The 20,886-nt window shown below is 46.3% G+C and overlaps 2 protein-coding genes across 5 annotated transcripts in view; one reads left to right on the forward strand and one right to left on the reverse strand.

The window, feature by feature from the left end:
- The window catches only part of LYPD1 (LY6/PLAUR domain containing 1), a 45,888-nt gene extending 44,504 nt beyond the window's left edge, over nucleotides 1–1,384 (forward strand). For 2 of the 4 annotated variants that reach the window (XM_047722531.1, XM_047722533.1), the window contains one exon: nucleotides 957–1,192. In XM_047722531.1, coding sequence (XP_047578487.1) covers nucleotides 957–1,046 — 90 coding nt within the window. In that variant the 3' untranslated portion in view covers nucleotides 1,047–1,192. Of the gene's footprint in view, nucleotides 1–956 lie in introns of all 4 variants that reach the window. The other 2 variants (XM_047722530.1, XM_047722532.1) reach the window with 1 other exon arrangement.
- Nucleotides 1,385–1,524: 140 nt separating this feature from the next.
- The window catches only part of GPR39 (G protein-coupled receptor 39), a 199,180-nt gene continuing 179,818 nt past the window's right edge, over nucleotides 1,525–20,886 (reverse strand). The window contains exon 2 of the mRNA XM_047722529.1: nucleotides 1,525–2,139. Coding sequence (XP_047578485.1) covers nucleotides 1,634–2,139 — 506 coding nt within the window. The 3' untranslated portion in view covers nucleotides 1,525–1,633. The remainder of the gene's footprint in view (nucleotides 2,140–20,886) is intronic.

Here is a 20,886-nt window from a genome sequence, read left to right on the forward strand (position 1 = left end):
AGGGTTGAACCAGGACACAGCAGTCCACTGTAGACTGCATGGCCTATAGGTAAGCACGCAAATAAAGTTAGCTATTATTGGACTTGAATAAGGTTCCAGCTTAAAGAACTTGAGTATTCAAGATAACCTCCTCTGAGGACTGTGCTCTCAGTTGGACAGATCTTAAAAGCTCTTTCACATAACTACACAGTATGTTACTAAATGGAGGTGGTGTGACGCTACATAGGCAGATGGCCATATATTCTGAGGGCAAAGTTGTTTCCTGGAATAAGGCTCTCCTGGGTATATTGTCAACATTGGGCCATGCCCTCCCTAAAATCTAGGGAACCTTGAAACCTCAGAAAAACCAAGGCCCCTTCAGTAGAGATCTTATTCTCATGGGGGTTAGTTCTTTGGAGAATTTTAGGATTTGATGACAGCCATAGGTGATACAGTATCATTCTCCATGGCATGAGATAGCTACAGCAATTTTAAAAAGTAAATAATAATTTCTGTATCATTTTTTTTATTTTTATTTTTTAAAGATTTTATTTTTATTTGACAGAGATCACAAGTAGGCAGAGAGGCAGGCAGAGAGAGAGGAGGAAGCAGGCTCCCTGCTGAGCAGAGAGCCCGATTCGGGGCTCGATCCCAGGACCCTGGGATCATGACCTGAACCGAAGGCAGAGGCTTTAACCCACTGAGCCATCCAGGCGCCCCTCTGTATCATTTTTAAAAGCGAACTTTGATTTAATAGCTCTTTGTTCCAAACAGCTAGTGGAGATATCCGCAATTTGTCAAAAGTAATGGAGCTATATGGGGAAGAAGTCCTCTTCCTTATAGGTAGTGGTGGGTGCTCAAGGAAACAACCCAAACTACCTTCCTCACCCCTCCAGGTGTGTGGGCTGTGGGAGGAGGAAGGATGAGCTCCCCTTTGGGCACCAGCATTAACCCAAGTCCCTGGGTTTGTGTTGCAGGCGTCATGTACCGGAAGTCGTGTGCATCTTCAGCGGCTTGCCTCATCGCCTCGGCCGGGTACCAGTCCTTCTGCTCCCCTGGGAAACTGAACTCAGTGTGCATCAGCTGCTGCAACACCCCTCTTTGCAACGGGCCCCGACCCAAGAAACGGAGCAGTTCTGCCTTGGCCCTCCGGCCCGGGCTCCCCACCACCGTCCTGCTCCTCCACTTGGCCCTCCTCTTGGCTCACTGCTGAAGCTGAAGGAGATGCTCGCCCCTCCTGCTTTGTTCTTCGGGCCCTCCACTCCCTCTGCTCCCCAAGCTTCTCCTGGGTGTCCTGTTATTCTGGGTGGGAAGGGGAGTGTGTTCTCTTTCGTTCAGTTCCTTCGTCACTGAAAGAGCTCAGTGTAAAACATTTTTTGTAAGCTCTGAATAAATTCAGTCTGAATTTTCAGTGTGTATTTAAAGGAAGGGAAGACGTAAGCAAAAGTCTGCCCCGTCTCTCCCGAGGCAAGGTCCAGCTGGCAGGATCCGCCCTTAGAAGGCACTTAGGTGGGCATCCATTTTCCCCCAAGGCCCCTAGCTCCCACTGCTGTCCCTCCTAAGGGCACAGTTCGTCACCGCTGTGTCAGGATAATATTGCTTTCGTTGGGGGAGTTAGAAGGCCGGTTAGCCTTCAAGGCTTCCATACCTGACATCACACTTCATGCTCCTGCAAACCATTCCCCGTGGCAGGAGTGGGTGGTTTCATTGCCGAGTTGGGCTCTAGTGACTCGAGACTCAAATGCTGGGGCTCAGACTGGGGCTTGGCCTCGCTCTGGAAAGTGCTCAAGAAAACCTTGTTCGTTCTTGCAGAGGAGTTGGAACGCGAAGCCCTGAAGATCAGGGGGCGGCGCGCTGAGCGGGTGCTGGCGGCCGCGGAGGCGCCGTGGGCGCACAGGTGCTTGCTGTGGTTGGCGTGGGGCAGCGTCAGGTGGCAGCGCAGCACCTGGCCGAACACCCTGCGGAACTGCTGCGAGGACACGTTGTACAGGAGCGGGTTGATGACGGAGCTCAGGTAGAAGAAGGTGTCGGAGAAGGGGAGGAGGATCATGTACGCCCGGAAGTAGGTCTTGGTCCAGTCGTGCTTGGGTTTGGCCGCTGCCATAATCCTCCGCACCTGGTTAGGCATCCAGCAGACCGCCAAGGTCACGACAATCAGCCCTGAGCAGGCGAGAGGCAAGACAGAAACAGCATGAGAACAATAATGCAAGAAACAAAATACTGAGCTCCCCAGATCTGCGCTTACCGGTCAGAAAATGGTACCGTTTTCAGTGTTGTGCTTGACAGCTTCTCTTGGGGCTAGCAAAAAGGAATTTCACAGTATTTCAAGCCCCAGGGCGTGGACTGTGTTAGACCGTTAAATGCTTTAGACAATTGTTTGTACCTGTTGATAGCTCTTAATTTAAAAAAAAAAAAGTTTTCATCCAGAAAGCATATTATGTAGTCTCGCAATCCAGTTCTTTTTCAGGAAACAGATGTATACACTCTGCAAAATCAGGTGAAACAATATTTGTACTTTGAAGAATGTCCACACAAAGACCCAGTGATATTTTCAAGACAAATGGAAATGGTGTCCCTTATCACAAAGAAGCATGTTTAGTCACACTGATTGTGCATTCAATTTCAAGGGACACAAAATCGGGAAGAGCCTGTCACTGAGAATGTTTCCTGGACATGTATCTACTAGGGGTGTACACCTGTAATTCTAATTCTCGTTCCTGCAACAGCACTTCTGTTCCTTTTCATATATATTTCGTTGTATCATCTCTTCCATCCTCATGGGGGAAAAAGACAATTATCCTCAAGTACTGGAAAATATAAAACATCTTTCAAGTTTAGCCAATAGCATGCTCATGGCCTTTGTGGCTCTGAGCTACATCAGCCTCCAAAAGAATCAGGCTCTCAGGAGACACCGCTCTGACCCGTAAGCAGATCACAGGATGACTGTAGGGATATATTTGCATGCCCCTTTATTTATATCTCAACTTAACACACACATCTCTGTTTCTATGACCTCTGACAGAGAAAAGGAACATTTATCTACAGTGACCAAACAAAAACAAAAACAAAACAAAAACAACAACAACCAAAAAACACATCCCAAAAAAGGAAGACCAGTAATCTACAGAGCATTTGCTCTCTTCACTCCGGAGCCCAGACACCAGAATGTAAGTTCCTGTGTGGAGAGCTGGTATCTTAAAGCTGTGTACAGAATTTTTAGAAATGCTCCCTCCCTCTCTTAAATCTGCTTATCATAGTAAGGAAGATCCATTCACATTTTGAACCTTTGTATTTTCTAGGAAACCACAGGGAAACGATGGTTGGCAATAATCTCTGACTGCCTCTGATCCATGGTAAACATTTTGTTCACAAATGCTCCCAGAAAACCAGCTCTGTTCATGCCTCCAGGGTTGGCCCTCTCACACGCACTCCCCTTGGCATGCCTTCCTTACCTGGTGGCTGGAGTGGCCCTCGGTATGTTCTCTACCCCGGTAATAACCCAGTTCCCTCAACAAATCCTCCACAAAACCCAGCTGTCCACAAAGAAGGCCCAGGAAGCTCCACTCTCCCTGATAATTTCCAAGGGTTTCTCTTGTCAAACCTCAGCCCAAGCTTAAAACACAAACCAGTTTGCTTATTTCTTTGAGTTTGCTTCCCTGAGAACACTCAGTGAATCGAAAAGACCAAAAAAAAAAAAAAAAAAAAAAATCACCTAAGGAGTATCATCTGAATCACCTAGTTAAAGCTGGTGGATGAGAAGAATCATTTCTCTGTGTTTAAACAATAACAACAAAAATACTTGCATAGGCAAGTGGGAGCCTTTTTCCCACTGCTTCAAAAAGCATGGACATGGACGCATTCCAGCCGCGCGTGCTGTTCCAAGTGGGTCCGTAAGTGATTTCTCCTTGTTTATACTGGAAGCAGTTCTGACTAAAAGGTTCATCTCCTTAACTGAAAGAACTAGGAAGCTTTTCATACCTAGGGAAGCTACATGTCTTCATCGAGGCTTAAGTTCTTTTCTATTCTCTGCCACTGCAGACAAGTACAACCAGCTTCATCTGAAGACTTAGTTCCCAGAACATGGACATTGAGCACAGGGTTTCGGATGTGTGTTCTGCAACACTGTGGGAGGTGTCACTTCAGGCAGCAAGAATCTAGAAGGCGACGAGAACCCACTTGTCCTTACTTGAACACAGCACGGCTTTCCAAGCCCCTCGAAGGAAAAAAGAAAAAGGGCCAGGTTTGAGGGCAAGTTACAAAGTTGTTCTGGCCTTGGCCTGGTTCTCCTGAGCAACCTTTCTTGTTACCTTCACCCTCTTTGGTGGCATCAGTTGGTCTTGACTGACCTTCTTGTCAAAAGACGCAGTGCAGTCAAAGGCAAGACCAGGTATCTTGGGGATGAGGCAAGGAACACGAGCAGTCGAAGTGCTGTGTCCTGATTGGCAGTTTCAGCCAGGAGAAAATTTTTGCTCTGAAATCCAAGTGAGCTAAAGTCAATAAGTGGGAGGTGCCTTATTTTGAACAAGTTGCCAAAAATTGGGAACCAGACCCAAGCTTCTGCAGTGATAAGGCGAAACCTTGGCTGTCTGATATACAACAGAAGGCAGGATGGCAAACAGGAACTTGGAGAACAAGAGAGACAAGGAGCGGAGTTAGAAATCCACAGGGATTAAGTAAAGATGAGCCATCAGAAGGGCGCCTGGGTAGCTCCATTGGTTAAGCATCTGCCTGCAGCTCAGGTCATGATGTCAGGGTCCTGGGATCGAGCCCCATATTGGGCTCCCTGTTCAGAGAAGGAGTGTTCTTCTCCCTCTCGCTCTGCTCCTACCCCTGCTCATGCCACTCGCTCTGAATCCTAAACAAAAATGATAAGGCATCAGAAAAATCTTGACATATAACCAAGAATAACGAAGTATTGATTCTTCACTATGTCAGGTTCTGAGCTGAGCACTCTGTGCTGCTTTCCTCTGCATTTGTCACTTCTGACAATAACCTGGTGAGATCAAAGCTGTTACTATGTACATTTTACAGAAGAGGAAGGTGAGTCTCAGGTTAGTTGCCCCCATCCTACAACTAGGACATGTGTGTGCCAGACTCTCAGACTCTCCCTTATACATTTATTTTTTCTGAAAGACTCCGGATTATGATTGTTTCTCATTTTCCTCTGTTTAAAAAATACAGGAAACACGTGTGAACATGAGCCATAATTCCACCCTGTGAAATGGATATAAAGTAGCACTGATCACTAGAAATATAAGCCACGTAGGTGGCTTTAAAATTAAAATTTTGAGGGGTGCCTGGGTGGCTCAGTGGGTTAAAGCCTCTGCCTTCGGCTCAGGTCGTGATCCCAGGGTCCTGGGATCAAGCCCCGCATTGGGCTCTCTGCTTGGCAGGGAGCCTGCTTCCTCCTCTCTCTCTGCCTGCCTCTCTGCCTACTTGTGATCTCTATCAAATAAAAAAAAAAAAAAATCTAAAAAAAAAAATTAAAATTTTGAATAATCACATCCAAAAAGTAGAAAAAGGGGGTGTCAATTTTAACATTTCCTAACCAAATCTATGGTAAATATTATTTCACACATAATGTCAATATGCAATCAACCTAAAATTGAGAGTTTTAACATTATTTTTTTTTATACTTTGAGACCCATGTGGCTTTTGTTCTTACACCATTCTGTTGGTTACTAGCCGTACCTGGCTAGTGTCTGTGGCACAGGGTCAAGTACCCATCCCCACAGAAGGACTCCTTAGTGTCTCCTCCCATTTTCCCACCTGCCCCTTCCCAGCCACATACCCAGGGAGTCCTGTCCAACCAAGGAATCCCAAGATTCCTAATATTTTTCCTAAGATTCAGATGTGATTATCATATGGTTTCACTCATATGTGGAATATAAGGAATAGTGCGGAAGACCACAGGGGAAGGGAGGGAAAACTGAGCAGAAAGAAATCAGAGAGGGAGACAAACCATGAGAGACTCAGGACTCCAGGAAACAAACGGAGGGTTACAGAGGGGAGGGGGTGATGGGCATTAAGGAGAGCATGTGAGCATTAAGGAGAGCATGTGAGCATTAAGGAGAGCATGTGAGCATTAAGGAGAGCATGTGAGCATTAAGGAGAGCATGTGAGCATTAAGGAGAGCATGTGACGTGATGAGCACTGGGTGTTAGGCACAACGAATGAATCATTGAACATCAAAAACTGATGATGTACTCTATGTTGGCTAACTGAACATAATGAAAAAAAAAAAATTAATTAAAAAAAAAAAAGATTCTGAGGCAGCCGAGTGGACCCAGATCCCATATCAGAGTATGCTTTGTCAGCCTTGGGTAGAGCAGGAGTCTACCCAAAAGAGTCTTTACATATGAAAAGCCTTCCATAGGAGGCGACTGCCAGTTAGTGATGGCCTAAATAATTCTCAAAGCACAAAATGGTATTTTGTATTTCTCATTCGAAACCCCGCCTCGGCATTGTGGAATAGCAGATTGTGCCAGACACTTGGTTGGGCTGTTGGAATATTCTTCTCCCACTGCAAGCAGCGGTGGGCAGAAGTGGTGGTGTCTTTGCTCCTATGCTTTGGAAGATAATTTTGTTCTAGGAAAATGGAGCATTAGGCATATAAGCACTCACCACTGTCGGATCTGAAGTGCGCCTCCGTGGGCCATGGAATAGAGGTCAGCCTCTGGGGACAAGTTGGGGGGAACCAAACCAGCCCCCTTGTAAAATTTGTCATTTCACAATGACAAGTAATTGCTCACTTTTACATTTGAAAAAAGAAAAATGGTACATTATTTTAGATGGCAGTGAGAATAAATATCATGTCCAAAGGTAACTTTTTATTGGGCTATTTGCGACTGGTCCAGCTCTCGTCCTAGCTACTCTGAGACAAAGCTTGAAAATCTTATTTGGGCCTTAACAGAGTATATTAAAGATTTGACTAAATTTATGTTTGGCTGCCATCAGTTTGGACTCACATTTGGAAAAATCTATAATGCTTTGGTCTGTATGGTGTAATGTGTAGCCTGCAGATAAGTAACTTTACTATGAACTTGAATGAAGATCAGTGAACTGAACCTAGTCATGTTAAGAAAGTAAACTGTTTTAACTGCATTATTGATAGATTTGTATTATATTCCAGACAGCCTTGTGCTCTGGGTTAAGAAATACCTTCATAGATTAGCTGTTTTTCCACATAAAGTACTTCCATTTTTCCTCCGTGATCACTACAACTAAAATGACAGGCGCCATTAGACAATGACACAGATTTATTCTCAGTGGAGTAATGTTGTTTAAAAACAGAAGTAATACCGATGTCCAACAGCATCTCACACGAAAGCCTGACATTTCAACAGCATCTGAGTCAGCCTGCCTGGTTTTATCTGTGGAAGACGTGAAACTATGCCACCTGGGACATGGTGACGTTCGTGCTGCTGACTCTGGGCTCTCTTTTCTCCCCTCTCGACTTTCAAGTGAAGGTAGCTCTTCATGTGCTCCCCAGAATTCATCTCAGAGTCCTCAGAGAACAGCCAAGTGGGTCTCCCTCCAGAGACCAGGCACAGAACCCCTTTGTTTTACAAATGATGGAACTGAGGCTAAGTGATTCACTCAAGACCTCCAAGGGCAGGGTGACATGGGATTCTACCTGAGCTTGACAAGCGAGTCTCTCGTTCTAGTTAAGTGTAGTTTCCTATGCTCCAGTTTTAGACTCAAATGCTGACCATCCACAGCCTGGAATGCCATGTAAGGTAAGGCGGGTCAGTCTCAGATCTCAGCTAAAGGCAGCGCATCTGTTCTGCACACTGCCTGAATTCAGTTTTAGCACCAGACTCCTCAAGAAATAAGCACATAATAAGGCCCTGGGGCACATGCTTTCCCCACAAGGAAGGTCCAATGCAGCCATGGGGAGCTGGAGCATGTTTGGAAAACAAGACATGAATCCAGTTCCTAATCTGGTGACCCAGCTGAAAAGGGCTCCATCTATCCATCAGGCTGTCCACTTTACATAACTACCTGCTAGAAAAGAATACTTTGTGCTAAGCCAGAAAGATCTGGAAATTCCCTCTCTCTCTCCAGCAAATGTAGTTTTTGGGATTTAAAGGAATCCCAAAGATTTGCTTTTCTACCTGGTATTGGGAATCCCATTTTATGGAATCACTGAAGCCTCAGAGTACAGGGGGATGTTGAGAATGCTTTAGGTTTTCTGTGCTTAGCATAGCTTTTCTCTCTCCTTTCTGCCCCGAGAGTCAAGTTCTCTCTAACCCAACCACAGTGATTAGGTGTTAGATATCTCCCCAATCACTACCCCCAACCAATTTATGTTCTCTGGACTCTCTGCACCCATCTCCTGATTGGCGGGTCTATGCCAGACCCTGGCCTAGGCACTAGTGATAAAAAGCTGAGGAGGTCGAGGCAGCCACAGCCGGGTGACTGCTAGCAAAGGGCCATGAGAGTCATCTGGCTACAGTTTCATGGTGGCCCAGACTGGTTGACCCTCCCACTGGGGGTGAATGCCCAGAAAATTAAAGGAGAGTGAGGGTTAGCCTGGACAAGGGCACCCAGGCAAAGACACAGCATGAAGAGAGGATGGGGAGTCCAATAGCAACACATTCTGAGAGCTGCCAGCCAGGGCCAGAACCAGAACGAAGGAGTGGGTGGAGAAAGTGGGAAATGAGGCCCATTAGAGAACACTCCATAAGGTTTTGTGGACAATAAATTAACCAGCGTAAAGTATGGTAAGGAACGGCTGCTTGTCAAGTGACATTTAAATAGCAATTGTCAGTGGAAAGTAAGCATATGGTTAGTTGAATGAAAAGACAGGAAAAGACAAATACATCCAATAAAAGGTTTAGTGCTTTCCCAATTTATATCTCTGCATTTGACAGACTGCTCCTGCCAGCTAGTTGAGACCTTGATCTTGCTGACTTTGTCCTATCCAAGGAGCCCAAATCAGCATGAACATTGGTCTGGTCTCTAATCTCTGAGACAGTAGTTCTCTAAACAGGCTTCCTGGAACATCGGCATCAGCCCCTCTGGGGAACTGCTTAGCAATACCCATCTTCGATCCCAACCGGACCTGCTGAGTAAGAGACACTGGGAGCAGAGCCCAGCAGTCTGGAAGCACCAAGCCCACCCGTTGGTTCTGATGCTAACTCAGATCTGAGAACGAGTCTAAGACAAGGATGAGCTGAGAGGGAGTCTGCCTCATCAGGCATTTGTGGTCCTGTCACGGTCACACTGGTCACATTTTGAAGTCCCATTTTCCCTGAAGGCCTACAGACTGAGTGGACAGTAACTGAGAACCCTTCCCTCATTTCTGTGCACGCCCTTGCCGGGGTCCTGTCTCCTCCCTTTCTTCTCTCTGGCCTTTCTCCCCTCCGTCTCTTCCCAAGGTCACCATAACCAGGCTGCAGCCAGCCCTTGCTTAGGCTGTCCCCCCACACACCTTTTCCCTTTGCAAGACCTTCTTTGCTGCCTTTGAGGAGGTAACTGCATTAGGAGCAGGCAGGCCACTCAGCTAATGGGTGGCTTCCTGAAGTGTTGCGTGGTGACTGCCCTAGGTTTGCCCAAGGAAAGCAGAAAGGCTTTGGAAGCAACGCAGATGGGATGTGAGGGACCCATGTGTTGGCCAAGCACTGGACACCCCTCCCTGCCGAGATCCCACTCCACGTCCCGTGTTCTCTCACCCTGCCAGGGCAAACTTGGATTCCTTAAGGTCACTTTCCCAGGGACCTGTGGGCAGAGTGACTTCAGTATAAATCCATCTGCCTTCTTGCCCTCTTTCCTATTGGGAAATGTTGTTAAGAAGACAGAAGAGCAGGGAGAATTTGTTTTCAGAGAAGGGCACAGGCCACAATTTTAAAATGATCTAAAGGCCACACATGGCCGCTTCTGTCCACAAAGATGGATGGTTTGATGTTCCTATCTTTGCCCCACTATGTGATGGAGCCTAGGAAAGGACTCAGCCCCGCATGTGGCTCCATCCACCATGTTGAAGCCAGAGACCCAAATTCCAAAATGGTCTGCGATTTGCTAAGCATCACATCTATCTCCTGCTCTACAAGCTTCAGGATAAGACGACCAACTATAAATCACTACAAGTGCAATTATGTATTTCTAAAACAAGCCCTCCTGTCTGGGGGCTGTAGGACAGTCATGTGTGCTCAAAGCAAGCAGCATTTAGGGTCAGCATTACGCTTTAGTGCCTCTGTTCCTTTACGAATGCATCTTCCCAGATCAACTGCAATCCACTGAATACGTATTTTTCTCCGTGGATCTCAACTGTATGCAGTGGTGTAGCTTTCTATGCAAAAGTTGGTCCTGAGTCCGCGGACAGTTAGGTCTGATGTGCGGTGTGGCCACAAAAGCCCAAGGCTGCTCCTCAACAAGAAATGCTTCCTTGGGGCGCCTGGGTGGCTCCGTGGGTTAAAGCCTCTGCCTTCAGCTCAGGTCATGATCTCAGGGTCCTGGGATCGAGCCCCGCATCAGGCTCTCTGCTCAGCGGGGAGCCTGCTTCCTCCTCTCTCTCTGCCTGCCTCTCTGCCTACTTGTGATCTCTCTGTCAAATAAATAAATAAAAAGAAAGAAAGAAAGAAAGAAAGAAAGAAAGAAAGAAAGAGAAAGAAAGAAACGCTTCCTCTCTTGAAACACCCAGCACAGAGTGGGTGTTGGTAACGAGGGCCATGAATGAGGGCGGAAGCTGCTGACTGTGGGATGGCCAGGCCCCCCTCCAGGGGACCAACTCATCCCACCCCACCCCCCCACCACGTACAAACCCTCATCAGCTTTTATGGCTGAAAGCCTGCAGTTTTAATGGAATTTAGGTACTTGCAAAGGGTAGAGAATCAAAGCCTCAGGACGTCAGCTCTGAAAAAAAAAAAAAAAAACCAGAAGAGTGGAGTCTCCTGGTAAACCAGGAGAATCCCCAGGGAAGTGGGGTGAAGAGTCTAAATTCGCACAGCCCAGGAGTCCAAACACAGGGTATCCCAGTCTGGTGGTGTCTGTACTGGCCGTGAGCTCCCCTCAGAATCCAGGGAAACCACACAATCCTTGGGTAAAGCCACACTCCACCAAGTGCTCAGCAGAGGCATCAGAGCATTCTGGGAACGTGGAGACAAATGGATGCGTCTACAGATCTCCCCCTGCCTCTCTAGTTCCAAGGTCCTTGCTTGTGCCCCCTCTGTGCAGCAAGACAGAGACCCTGAGAGAACCGAGGCAGGCCAGGCCCAGGTGGGGTGAACACCCCTCAGTCTGTCCTCCCGAGACTCCCAAGACTCTGCACATGCCCAGACCCAGACCACATCTCTCTCCCTTCTGCTCTTCCTTCCCTTCGGTCCCTTCATCCCACCCCTCTCTTCCTGACTGTCCATACTTTGTTCAGCTCTTATTCAACAAGTTTCTGCTGTCCCTGCCTCCAGGAAGCCTTCCTGACTCCACAAGGCTGTATTTCAAGTTTCCTACTACAAGTTCACTAGCACCTTTTACTCCTGTCCCTGTCATCCTAACACCGCAGCATCAACTAGACCATAAACTCCATGGGAACAAGATGTCCCATGTTCACTCCTGTATCCTCGGCACAGGACAGAAAACCATTATGTACTGATTGCTCTGTCAACATTTGTGGGAGATGGGGAGGGTGTTGGAGGTTCCAGGCGAGGGCTGAGCAAGAGGGCATTTAAAACTTGAATTCATCTAGAGCGCCTGGGTGGCTCAGTCAGTTAAGTGTCTGCCTTCAGCTCAGGTCATGATCTCAGATCGAGCTCCACTGTGGGCTCTCTGCTTAGCAGGAAGCTTGCTTCCCCTCTCCTCTGCCTGCTGCTCCCCCTGATTGTGCATGCTCATGCTCTCTGTCAAATAAATTTTAAAATTTTCAAACTTAAATGCATCTAATATATACAGAGTCAATCTGAGGCTAGCTTCCCTGTCCAGAGGGTTCCATACTAACCCTCCTGACACGGAAGCTAGCACCTGCATGATTTCCATCCCCCATCCTGAGGGGAAGGGAAGGAGACAGTGGGAACTTCCAGAAAGAATTGGCCATTCATTCAAGCAAGACAAAAACCCTTGAGCCCAACAAAGAGGTCTAGACAGGGGTTGAAAAGTCTTGATTCTGTCGAGTGCCTTCGGGGGATGACAGTTCTAGCGTCCCACCCCACTGTGCGACTGGCCAATCCCTGGATTATCTACACAAAAAACGTGTTTCTTATCCTGTTTCTCTGCAAGATGGCCTGATGGATATAAGCAGCATACAGTGAGGGTCAGCAGGTAAAACGGATATGTAAGAGCCACATTTACCAGAGAGACAAGTTGGAGGACAGTCATTTGTCTCCGAATAATGTGATAAATCATGGTCCCCATGAAGATGCCACAATTCTTTTTTAGAGAGGCTGCAGGCCAAGACTCAAAGCATAAGGTTGAGGTCAGCGGCCAAACTGATGATTTAGAGATGAAGAGGAAACATCTAGAAGAGAATTTGGTGATGGGGGAGGTGGGGGGCAGGGAAAGACTATTTTGAGGTTATCTTCCAGGTGGCCCCAGCAGAATGCAATCCTGCAATTAGAATCCTCAATTTCCATCGGGGCACAGCTTGGTCATAGAGGCCGAGGACGTGGTGAAAAATCATGAGGAAGGCTGGCTTACCCACCCTCCTGCTCTGTGCCTATCACAGATGTTCCAATGGTATATATCCTGGCCCCTCTGGCTTTGCCTCCATCTGGCAACTCCACCCACCAAGGGACGTTCAGCTTTACTCATCCAAGCTTATCTATAAAACGGACCAAACAAGGGCTGCTGGGAAGACGAAACATGGTAATAAAATGCTCAATAGAGTGCCTGCTGCCAGCCAAGGGCCCTTCGTAGTGATGACCATTAGTACCTTCATTATCACCTCCACCCCACCTCTTTGCCGCTACATCTCCATCACCTCTTCTACCGTCATCACCATCACCCATGCCCCATCACCCTCTCTGCCACCAGTTCTACCATCACACCATCTCCATCACTTCCTCTACCACCTCCTCCTCCATCATGACATTATCATTCCCAGCGTCAGCATCTCCATCACCTCCTCTACCATCATCACCATCACCCCTACCCCATCACCCTCTCTGTCACCACTTCCACCACCATCATCATCGTCTCCATCACCTCCTCTATCGCCACACATTCTCACTGCCACCAACAAGCTCCCAGAGGTCAGAGATCCAGGAAAAGCTGACTAGAACCACCAGGTATCAGACACTTCTACTCCTCACCTCACAAAGCCCAGAACGATTCCATGACTTTAGCAGGGTTATCCTGCTCACTATTAGCAGAGAAATGACCAGGACTTTGGTCTCCTCATTTCCAGGTCAGAGTTCTTTCACTACCCGGGTTTAGAACTTCTGCCACTCTGCTCTAAGGCTCTAAACTCTTTATCCCTCCCCCAATACATGCATACAGGTACTTGGGGTTTCAAGAAGAGAGGCAAGGAGTAGAGGCTGTAATAAAATAAACCAACTGATGGAAGGCAAGATTGCAAGAAGGAAGACAAATTCCAAATCCCAGGAAGAGAGGACTCCTGAGCCCCTCTCCAGCTCACTGCTCCCACACAATTCCTCTCCAGGAAGAATGACAAGGGGCAAGGAGTCTCCATGACTGTCTGATCACCTGGTCACAGGCTAGGAATCTTCATTTCCTTCCACCATTCCCTACGCCACTCTCCAGCACACATTCCCCCACACACCCAACTCCCCATGGCCACGTGACAGGCTGCGCTCCAGTACAGCAGAGGGAGTGAGCACTGGGATTTGTTGTCAGACTGACCTGGGTTGAAATTTCAGCCCTGAAATGGCTAAAATAATAGTATCTGCTTCATGCAGTGACTGTGAGAAAAGCTCAGGGACATATGCACACGTGGAGGACTGAGCATAGCAGTGGGGCTTGAATGGCCGCTCATACTACAGGATCCCATCAGCTGCTCCAGCGTGGGGATAACACCAGCTCCAGGTAATATAATGCCTGTGTATTTCATGCACTCTTCTGAACACCTCACCTAGACTTGCTTATTTACACCTTACAATAAGTACCACAAGATGGCCATGACTTGACTTTGCAGCTATTATAAAGATAAGCAAGCTGAAGTATGGATAGGTTAGATTTCAGATTCACACAGCTGGCTGGGACAGGCCAGAAGTTAGACCCAGGCAGCCTGGTCCAGGGCTGGTGCTCTGGACCACATGGCCCCTGCTGGCTACCCTCAGCTTCGAAGCCCCTGGAGTGGGGCGTGGGGGAAATCAAAGATCAAATGCTTTCCAAGTCCCAGATTCAAATGAAGCTCTTTCAATTCAAATGGCCGCAAGTTCAGAAATAGATTTATTTCTATAGGTGTCTCAGAAAAGTAAACACCTCCCCCCAGCACATCTCTCTGGTAAGGCAAATATCATCTTGAAAGGGCCTTTTTACCTTTAAGGTGAGCACAATAAAGTTTCCTGTTATGAAGAGAAAAGCTGGGTGGAATTCTAAGAAACCAACTAGCTTTGAATAGGAGTCTGGCAGGGTAGACTAGGGAAGGTCGGCTTTTGATTGCATTTATGTTTTGGAAACCAAGCACCTCTACCCCACCTCCACTCCTATCCACACTGAGAGTTCTCGAGAAAGACGCTTTCCTATAAAAACTCATTTATATTCAGAGTTAAAGACTATTCTCACCCATCATAGCCTGGCTCTTCCCCTCCTCATACATGTAATCCAAAATTTGGTTTCAAAGTAAATTAGAAAATAAGCTCAGCTCTCCATTATCTGCTCCTATCGTGTAAGGTAGCAATGAAATTCTGGTAACAATCTACAGCAAAATGCCAGGACAGGAGGCAAAAAAAAAAAAAAAAAGGAATCAGCTGATAGAGAGATACCAAAAGAGGTTCAGGAAGGAGCCAGGTTCATACCATGTTTTATTTAGAGTTAAGGGTTCTCAACTGAAATCAGTAAAGCTCTTGGGGAAGTTGAGGAGATGGTATCAGGCCTCTAAGATAAGGTTTTGTATCAAGAATGATCAGATAAGGATGCCTTCCTGTTAATGATTTGAAAATGAAATTACTGTTGCATGAGAGGATAAGAACAAATCCCCCCTGGTAGCTTTTTTTTTTCTTTTCATAGGGCCAGAAAAACTTCGAGGAAATAGCCTTGCAGATTTGCAAGCATGAAGCGTGAGCTCTCTCATATAATGTAGCAGTATCTGCCAAAGATGCCCATTATTATACACCCTAAGTTCACAGCAACCCAACAATAACAACATCCTGCTTTCCTGTTTAAAGCTAGTCCTTATCTGTTACCTCACTTGTCTCCTCCCCCTGACCACCAAATGGCAGAGCACCTCCAGGCCCTGTGCCCCCAGCTCTCTTCTACCTTTCTAGCCTCTCACTCCCTCTCCCTGGGCATCTCCTCCATGCCTCTGCTCTGAAATGCCATCTCTAGGGATATGCAATCACAAGGAAATGTTGTCAGCCTTAGGAGACATCCATAGCCAGATCTCTGCAGCCAAATGCCTACTCAACACCATGGCTTGGAGATCTCATCTACACCTATAATGGGACATGTCCAAACTGACTTATAGGCCATCCATCCATCCAAACCTGCCCTCCCTCCATTGCTCCCAACCTCAATCAACTCTAGCACCACTCACTGAGTTTGTCCAGGGGAAGCATCCAAGTCACCCTGCTCCACTTCCTGCTCCTCATTCCCATACTCAATAAATTCCTAAGTCTGTCAGTATAACTCCAAAATCTGTCCCCTTCTCCCCATTCCACTATAAGACCCTGAACAGGCGCTGCCATTTTCTCATGCCTGGACTAGCTCCCCAACAGGTCTCGTTCAAAATAACTCCTGCCCAAAATACTCTCCACACAAGCCACTCTTGCCACTCAGACTGTGGTCCTCTGCCATGCCCTGAAGGCTTATTAAAAAGCTAGAAATTGGGGCACCTGGGTGGCTCAGTGGGTTAAAGCCTCTACCTTTGGCTCAGGTCATGATCCCGGGGTCCTGGGATCAAGCCCCACATCGGGCTCTCTGCTCAGCGGGGAGCCTGCTTCCCCTTCTCTCTCTCTGCCTGCCTCTGCCTACTTGTGATCTCTGTCAAATAAATAAATAAAATCTTAAAAAAAAAAAAAAAGCCAGAAATTTAGGCCCCAGCACACACCTGCTGATCAGAATCTGCATCCTAACGAAACATCAAGGTGACATGTGGCCTGTGTTCTAGGGTGCAAGCTTCCTATCATCACTTAACATCCCAGTCTCTTCCCCACTTTCCAAATGCTGCCTGACCTCTGAGCCTTTTTACCACTCCCCTCCTGAGCCCCAGACCCTTCCAAATTTCCAAGACATATCAGGTCTTTGCTTAAGATGGACTCCAGAAAATTCCCACCTGTCCAAGTATTCCTTCCTCTGGGAAGGGCTCCCTGTTCAAAGAAAAGGAATCACTACCAACCTTGACCCTGCTTCCTTGACAGTGTGGCCATACTATTTTAATGATAAATTTCCATGCCTGGCCTACTGTGATCGCCTGGAGAGCAAAGGCCACGCATATCCCTACTATCGACTCATGCCCAATATAGCACAGTAAGCCCTTAATCCATGTTTATTGAAAGTAGGGGAAAATTTAATACCATTAAAATAGGTGCCAAGGTCCTATCCTGAATTTCTGACTAAACTGGAACCCTACTGCATGGATTTTAAACACACACACACATACACACACACACACACACACTTTATTGCTTAGGGTAATGGTACTTAGAAAAATTATTTTGGAGTTACAGGAGAAAAATCAGATGTCATTTTTCCCAACCCCACAAGACTTACTTAGAATAGACTGGCTTCAGTTTGCTCTGGAACCTGGAGAGACCAGGTAGAAAGGCAGTGAGACAGCCCCGTTGTTCCCCAGAAAGACAAGTTCCTGGTGCTTGGTGGGTGAGGAACAAGACTCATTCCTTTCTCTTGCCAGTACCCTGCTCGGGGCCATGTTAGAATGTGGGGGTCTCTCGGGCTTTAAGGGGCAATAGGTCTCTGGGCATTCTGAGCTGAGTCTGGGAGAGGAGGAAGAAAGATGCAGGAGAGCACACACAGACCCTCAAGCCCACCAGCCCAGCCCAGGAAAGGCAGGCTGGAATGCAGGAGGTCCCCGAGGCTCTGAGCGTCGGCTCTGGAACTCCTCTAAGAACAAATAAGTGCTTCCCAGGGCACTGCCCTACTTGAGAGTGTCCACTGGCAGGAGCAAGGTCCAGATGTGTGTGGCGGGGAGAACATGCCACGAGATACATCTGAGGTGGGGAAAAATGCACCAGGGGAAGACTGCTGAGTGTGGGGCACTGGCATAGCCTGGTGCATGCTGGGACTGAGCATGGTCAGAAGCTCAAAGTGTAACTCCAGAGCCTCCTGAGGATGTGTCTGCCTAGGCCAGAACCAGCACAGCCAGGCTTTCCTCTTCAACCTCGTCACAGACCGGTCACACTGGGCTTTGTAGCACCTTACAGATTTGTCCAACCCCACCCAACTAAAGATGAGGACAGGGAGGTCCAGAGCGAGCAACAGACTCACCCCAGGTCACTGGGCTGGCCAGCTGTTGGGAAAGGAATGGGCACTAAGCCAGACCCTTGCTCCTTTCCCACAGCTGAGGCTCTGTCTTTCAACTCTGACATTTAGGACCATTGCATCTCTCGGCACTAGAGCCCCCAACACCTGGGCTTCTGACTAACGGGCTATAGATCTGAGGTTCCAATGATCCCCGCTTTGGGTTTAATTAATTTGTGAGGGCAGCTCACCAAAATCAGAGAAACATCTCACTTACTGATTTACCAGCTGTCTATAAAGAGATATAACTTAGGAATGGCCAAATGGAAGAGATGCAGACGGCAAGGTGTGGGGAAAGGACATGGAGCCTCCTTGCTTTCTCTGGGGCACCACTCTCCCTGCATTTCCACATGCTCACCAGCCAGGAGGTCCTCTGAACCCCACCCTGTTGGGGTTTTATGCAGGCTTCATTACATAGGCACGAATGATGAAATTATTGATCATTGGTGATTGATTTAATCTGCAGCACCCCCTTCCCCCTTCCCAGGAGTGAGGGCGGGACTCAAGTTCCAGCCCTCTCATCACAAAATTGGTTCTGCTGGCAGCCAGCTCCCATCCAGAGGAGGCCCCAAAAGTCACCACATAAACAGGACACAAGATACCTTGATTGCTCTCCTCCCTTGATAAATTCCAAAGGCCACATATATTTCTTGCAAATCTTGGTACCACAGATGGTAAAGTACATATTAGCTTTTGTGTCTGCCTAGAATTAATCTTCCCTCCTTCCAGTAAGAGAACCCTGATAGTCGTTTAGGGGAAAAACCATCCCTGACTCCATCCCTGAGAAGTTCAGGTTGGGAGCAGACTCTACTCTTCATCTCCAAAGGTAGAAAGATAGTGAAGGAGTGGACAATCAGCTTTACAGTAGCTGGTTCAGTGATGAGCTGGGGACCCAGATCAGGCCCACCAGAGACTGCCTTAGGACATCTGCTGGAACCACTAGGAAAGAAATACTCTGCCAGAGTTGCTAAGCCTGGAACACTGTAAGCCTGGAAACATGTGCCATGACTGCCCTAACATGGGAGAGTCTTACCTGAAATGGATGTCAATGTAAAGCAAAGTAAAGATACAGCAAGAGAGAGAGAGAGGCATTGGAAATTCTAACATTATGAGAGCCTGGATTCTGCCAGGCCTGAAGTAAGGATCTACCCATGGACTTTGCAGTTACATAAGTTAATCAAAATTTTATACACACACTTTTTGCTTAAGCCACTTTAAATATGGTTATTTCTTATTTCCAACCATAGCAATCCCAATTACATAAATGTCTCTAATTTAGTGAACTATAGAGGGATTCTTCAGCCTCCTAAGGAAACATCACTCAGTGTCTCAGGTAATAACCAAAGCCCTTCCCTCTTATAAACAAACATTTTCTTTTGCCCATTTGAAGGAAAGGGAGAAGTGAAAGACAGCCCTGGCTGCTCTCCACCACTCATACCACTGGGACTTTATCTACTTGCAGCTTGATTTCTCTCTTTTCTCTTTATTGACTAAAGCAACCTAATCCTTTCCTTTCAAAAGTAATCTATACTTATTTACTTGTTTCCTGTTGTAAAAACTTTGTGTTGAATATCGCTTTTTCTTCCCTCATGCAATGTATTTTTGGATACAGACTTGGGAGTTGGAAGTTTTCTCATAGCATATTCCAGTACAGCTGTATTTGGTCCCCAAGAAAAGAGAGGGTGAATGGTAAATCTGACAAAGGCCGAGTCTTCTGACTTCCGGGTCTGTGCCCTCCCTTCATCCCTTAATATTTCAACAGACATCAACTCCTTGCAATGACCTTGCACAAAAAGGTATTTATGGGCTGATTTAAATATTGAGACTTAATCAAAATGCCCTTGAAGAAAGAGCACTGCAACCTTGTGTTCTAGTCCCAGCGCTGTAACTAACCAGCCATGTGACCTTGGGAATGTCATTTAATCACTCAAGATTTGTTTCTTCATTAATAAAATCACAGGCTGGACTAAAAGGATCATAAAATGTCACAAGTTTAATGACCCTAAAGCAGACTGTGGACAGAGAGAAAGTTGAGTGCTGAATCAGCATCACATGGGAATAAAAACTCATTCCAATACTGGATTCTGAAGGCAAGCACCTTCAGGAAGATGCAGGAAAAGAGAGAATCAAGAGCCCTGAACAACCATGTATTACAAACATGACATTTTTTCTTTTTTTTTCTTCTGTGAAGCCCTTGGTGCCTTTCTTTATGCCTTTTAAAATCTTTCTTAAAACTCAAATACATTGGGTTGATCATTGGAGTCTGCCCAATTTGTATAGGATGATCCTGACTTAAAATACTTGTTGTATCTAGTTATCATTAGCTCCCTGCTTTAACTCTCACAATTGTCCCCAGATCAGCAGGGGATGCAGAAAGAATGTATAAAGCATTCCTATAAAACAAGAAAAAAAGCAGATCCGGTAGGATAAGGAAAAGGGCAAAAGACTTGAATAGGCACTTCACAAACAGAAACATCCAAATGGCCAATAAACAAATGCAAAGGGATTCCACATTATGAATCATCAGAGAAATGCCAATTAAATTGACAGTGTGATATTACCACACAGTCAACAGAATGGCTAAATTGAAAGGACACAGAATTAAAAACAAAACAAAACAAAACACGTATAGGCAAGGCTATGGCGCAACTGTAATACTCCTACACAGCTGGTAGGACTAGAACTTGGAACGACCATGGAAAGCTACTTCACAGTGTCTCCTAAGGTTGCATGTATGCATTCCCTCTGACCTACGGACTCCACCCATAGATATACAGCAAGAGAAATGCATGATATACCAACACCTGAAAACATGCACAAGAGTGTTCACAGCGATTTGTCCATCATGGCCCCCATCTGGAAACCACACAACAGACAGCATTGAGGAGCAGAAGAACACAAACAACCCCTACGATATGGATGACTCTAACAATTCTGAGTGAAGAAGACAAACACAAAAGATCACATAATATAGGATTCTGTATAAGTACAAAGTACAAAAATGGGAAAAGCTAACCTATGGTATTAGAAGTCAGGATAATGGTTACCCGTGGGGGGATAAGGGCAAGGGCACAAGGGGAGGTTTAGGGTATTGGTAATGCTCTATTTCTAAATCTAGTTATGTCAATATGTTTAAGCTTATAATATGTTAATATAATATATAGTAATATATTAATTATATTGTAGTATATATTCTATTTATATATAAAATATATTTAGATTATAACCATAATATATTATTATATAAATTATATAATTATAGTGATTAATATAGCACTATATTAAACTTATAATATATGTACCTTTTGGTACACA

This window comes from Lutra lutra, chromosome 3, assembly GCF_902655055.1.
Source record: "Lutra lutra chromosome 3, mLutLut1.2, whole genome shotgun sequence".
Taxonomy (NCBI): Eukaryota; Metazoa; Chordata; class Mammalia; order Carnivora; family Mustelidae; genus Lutra; species Lutra lutra.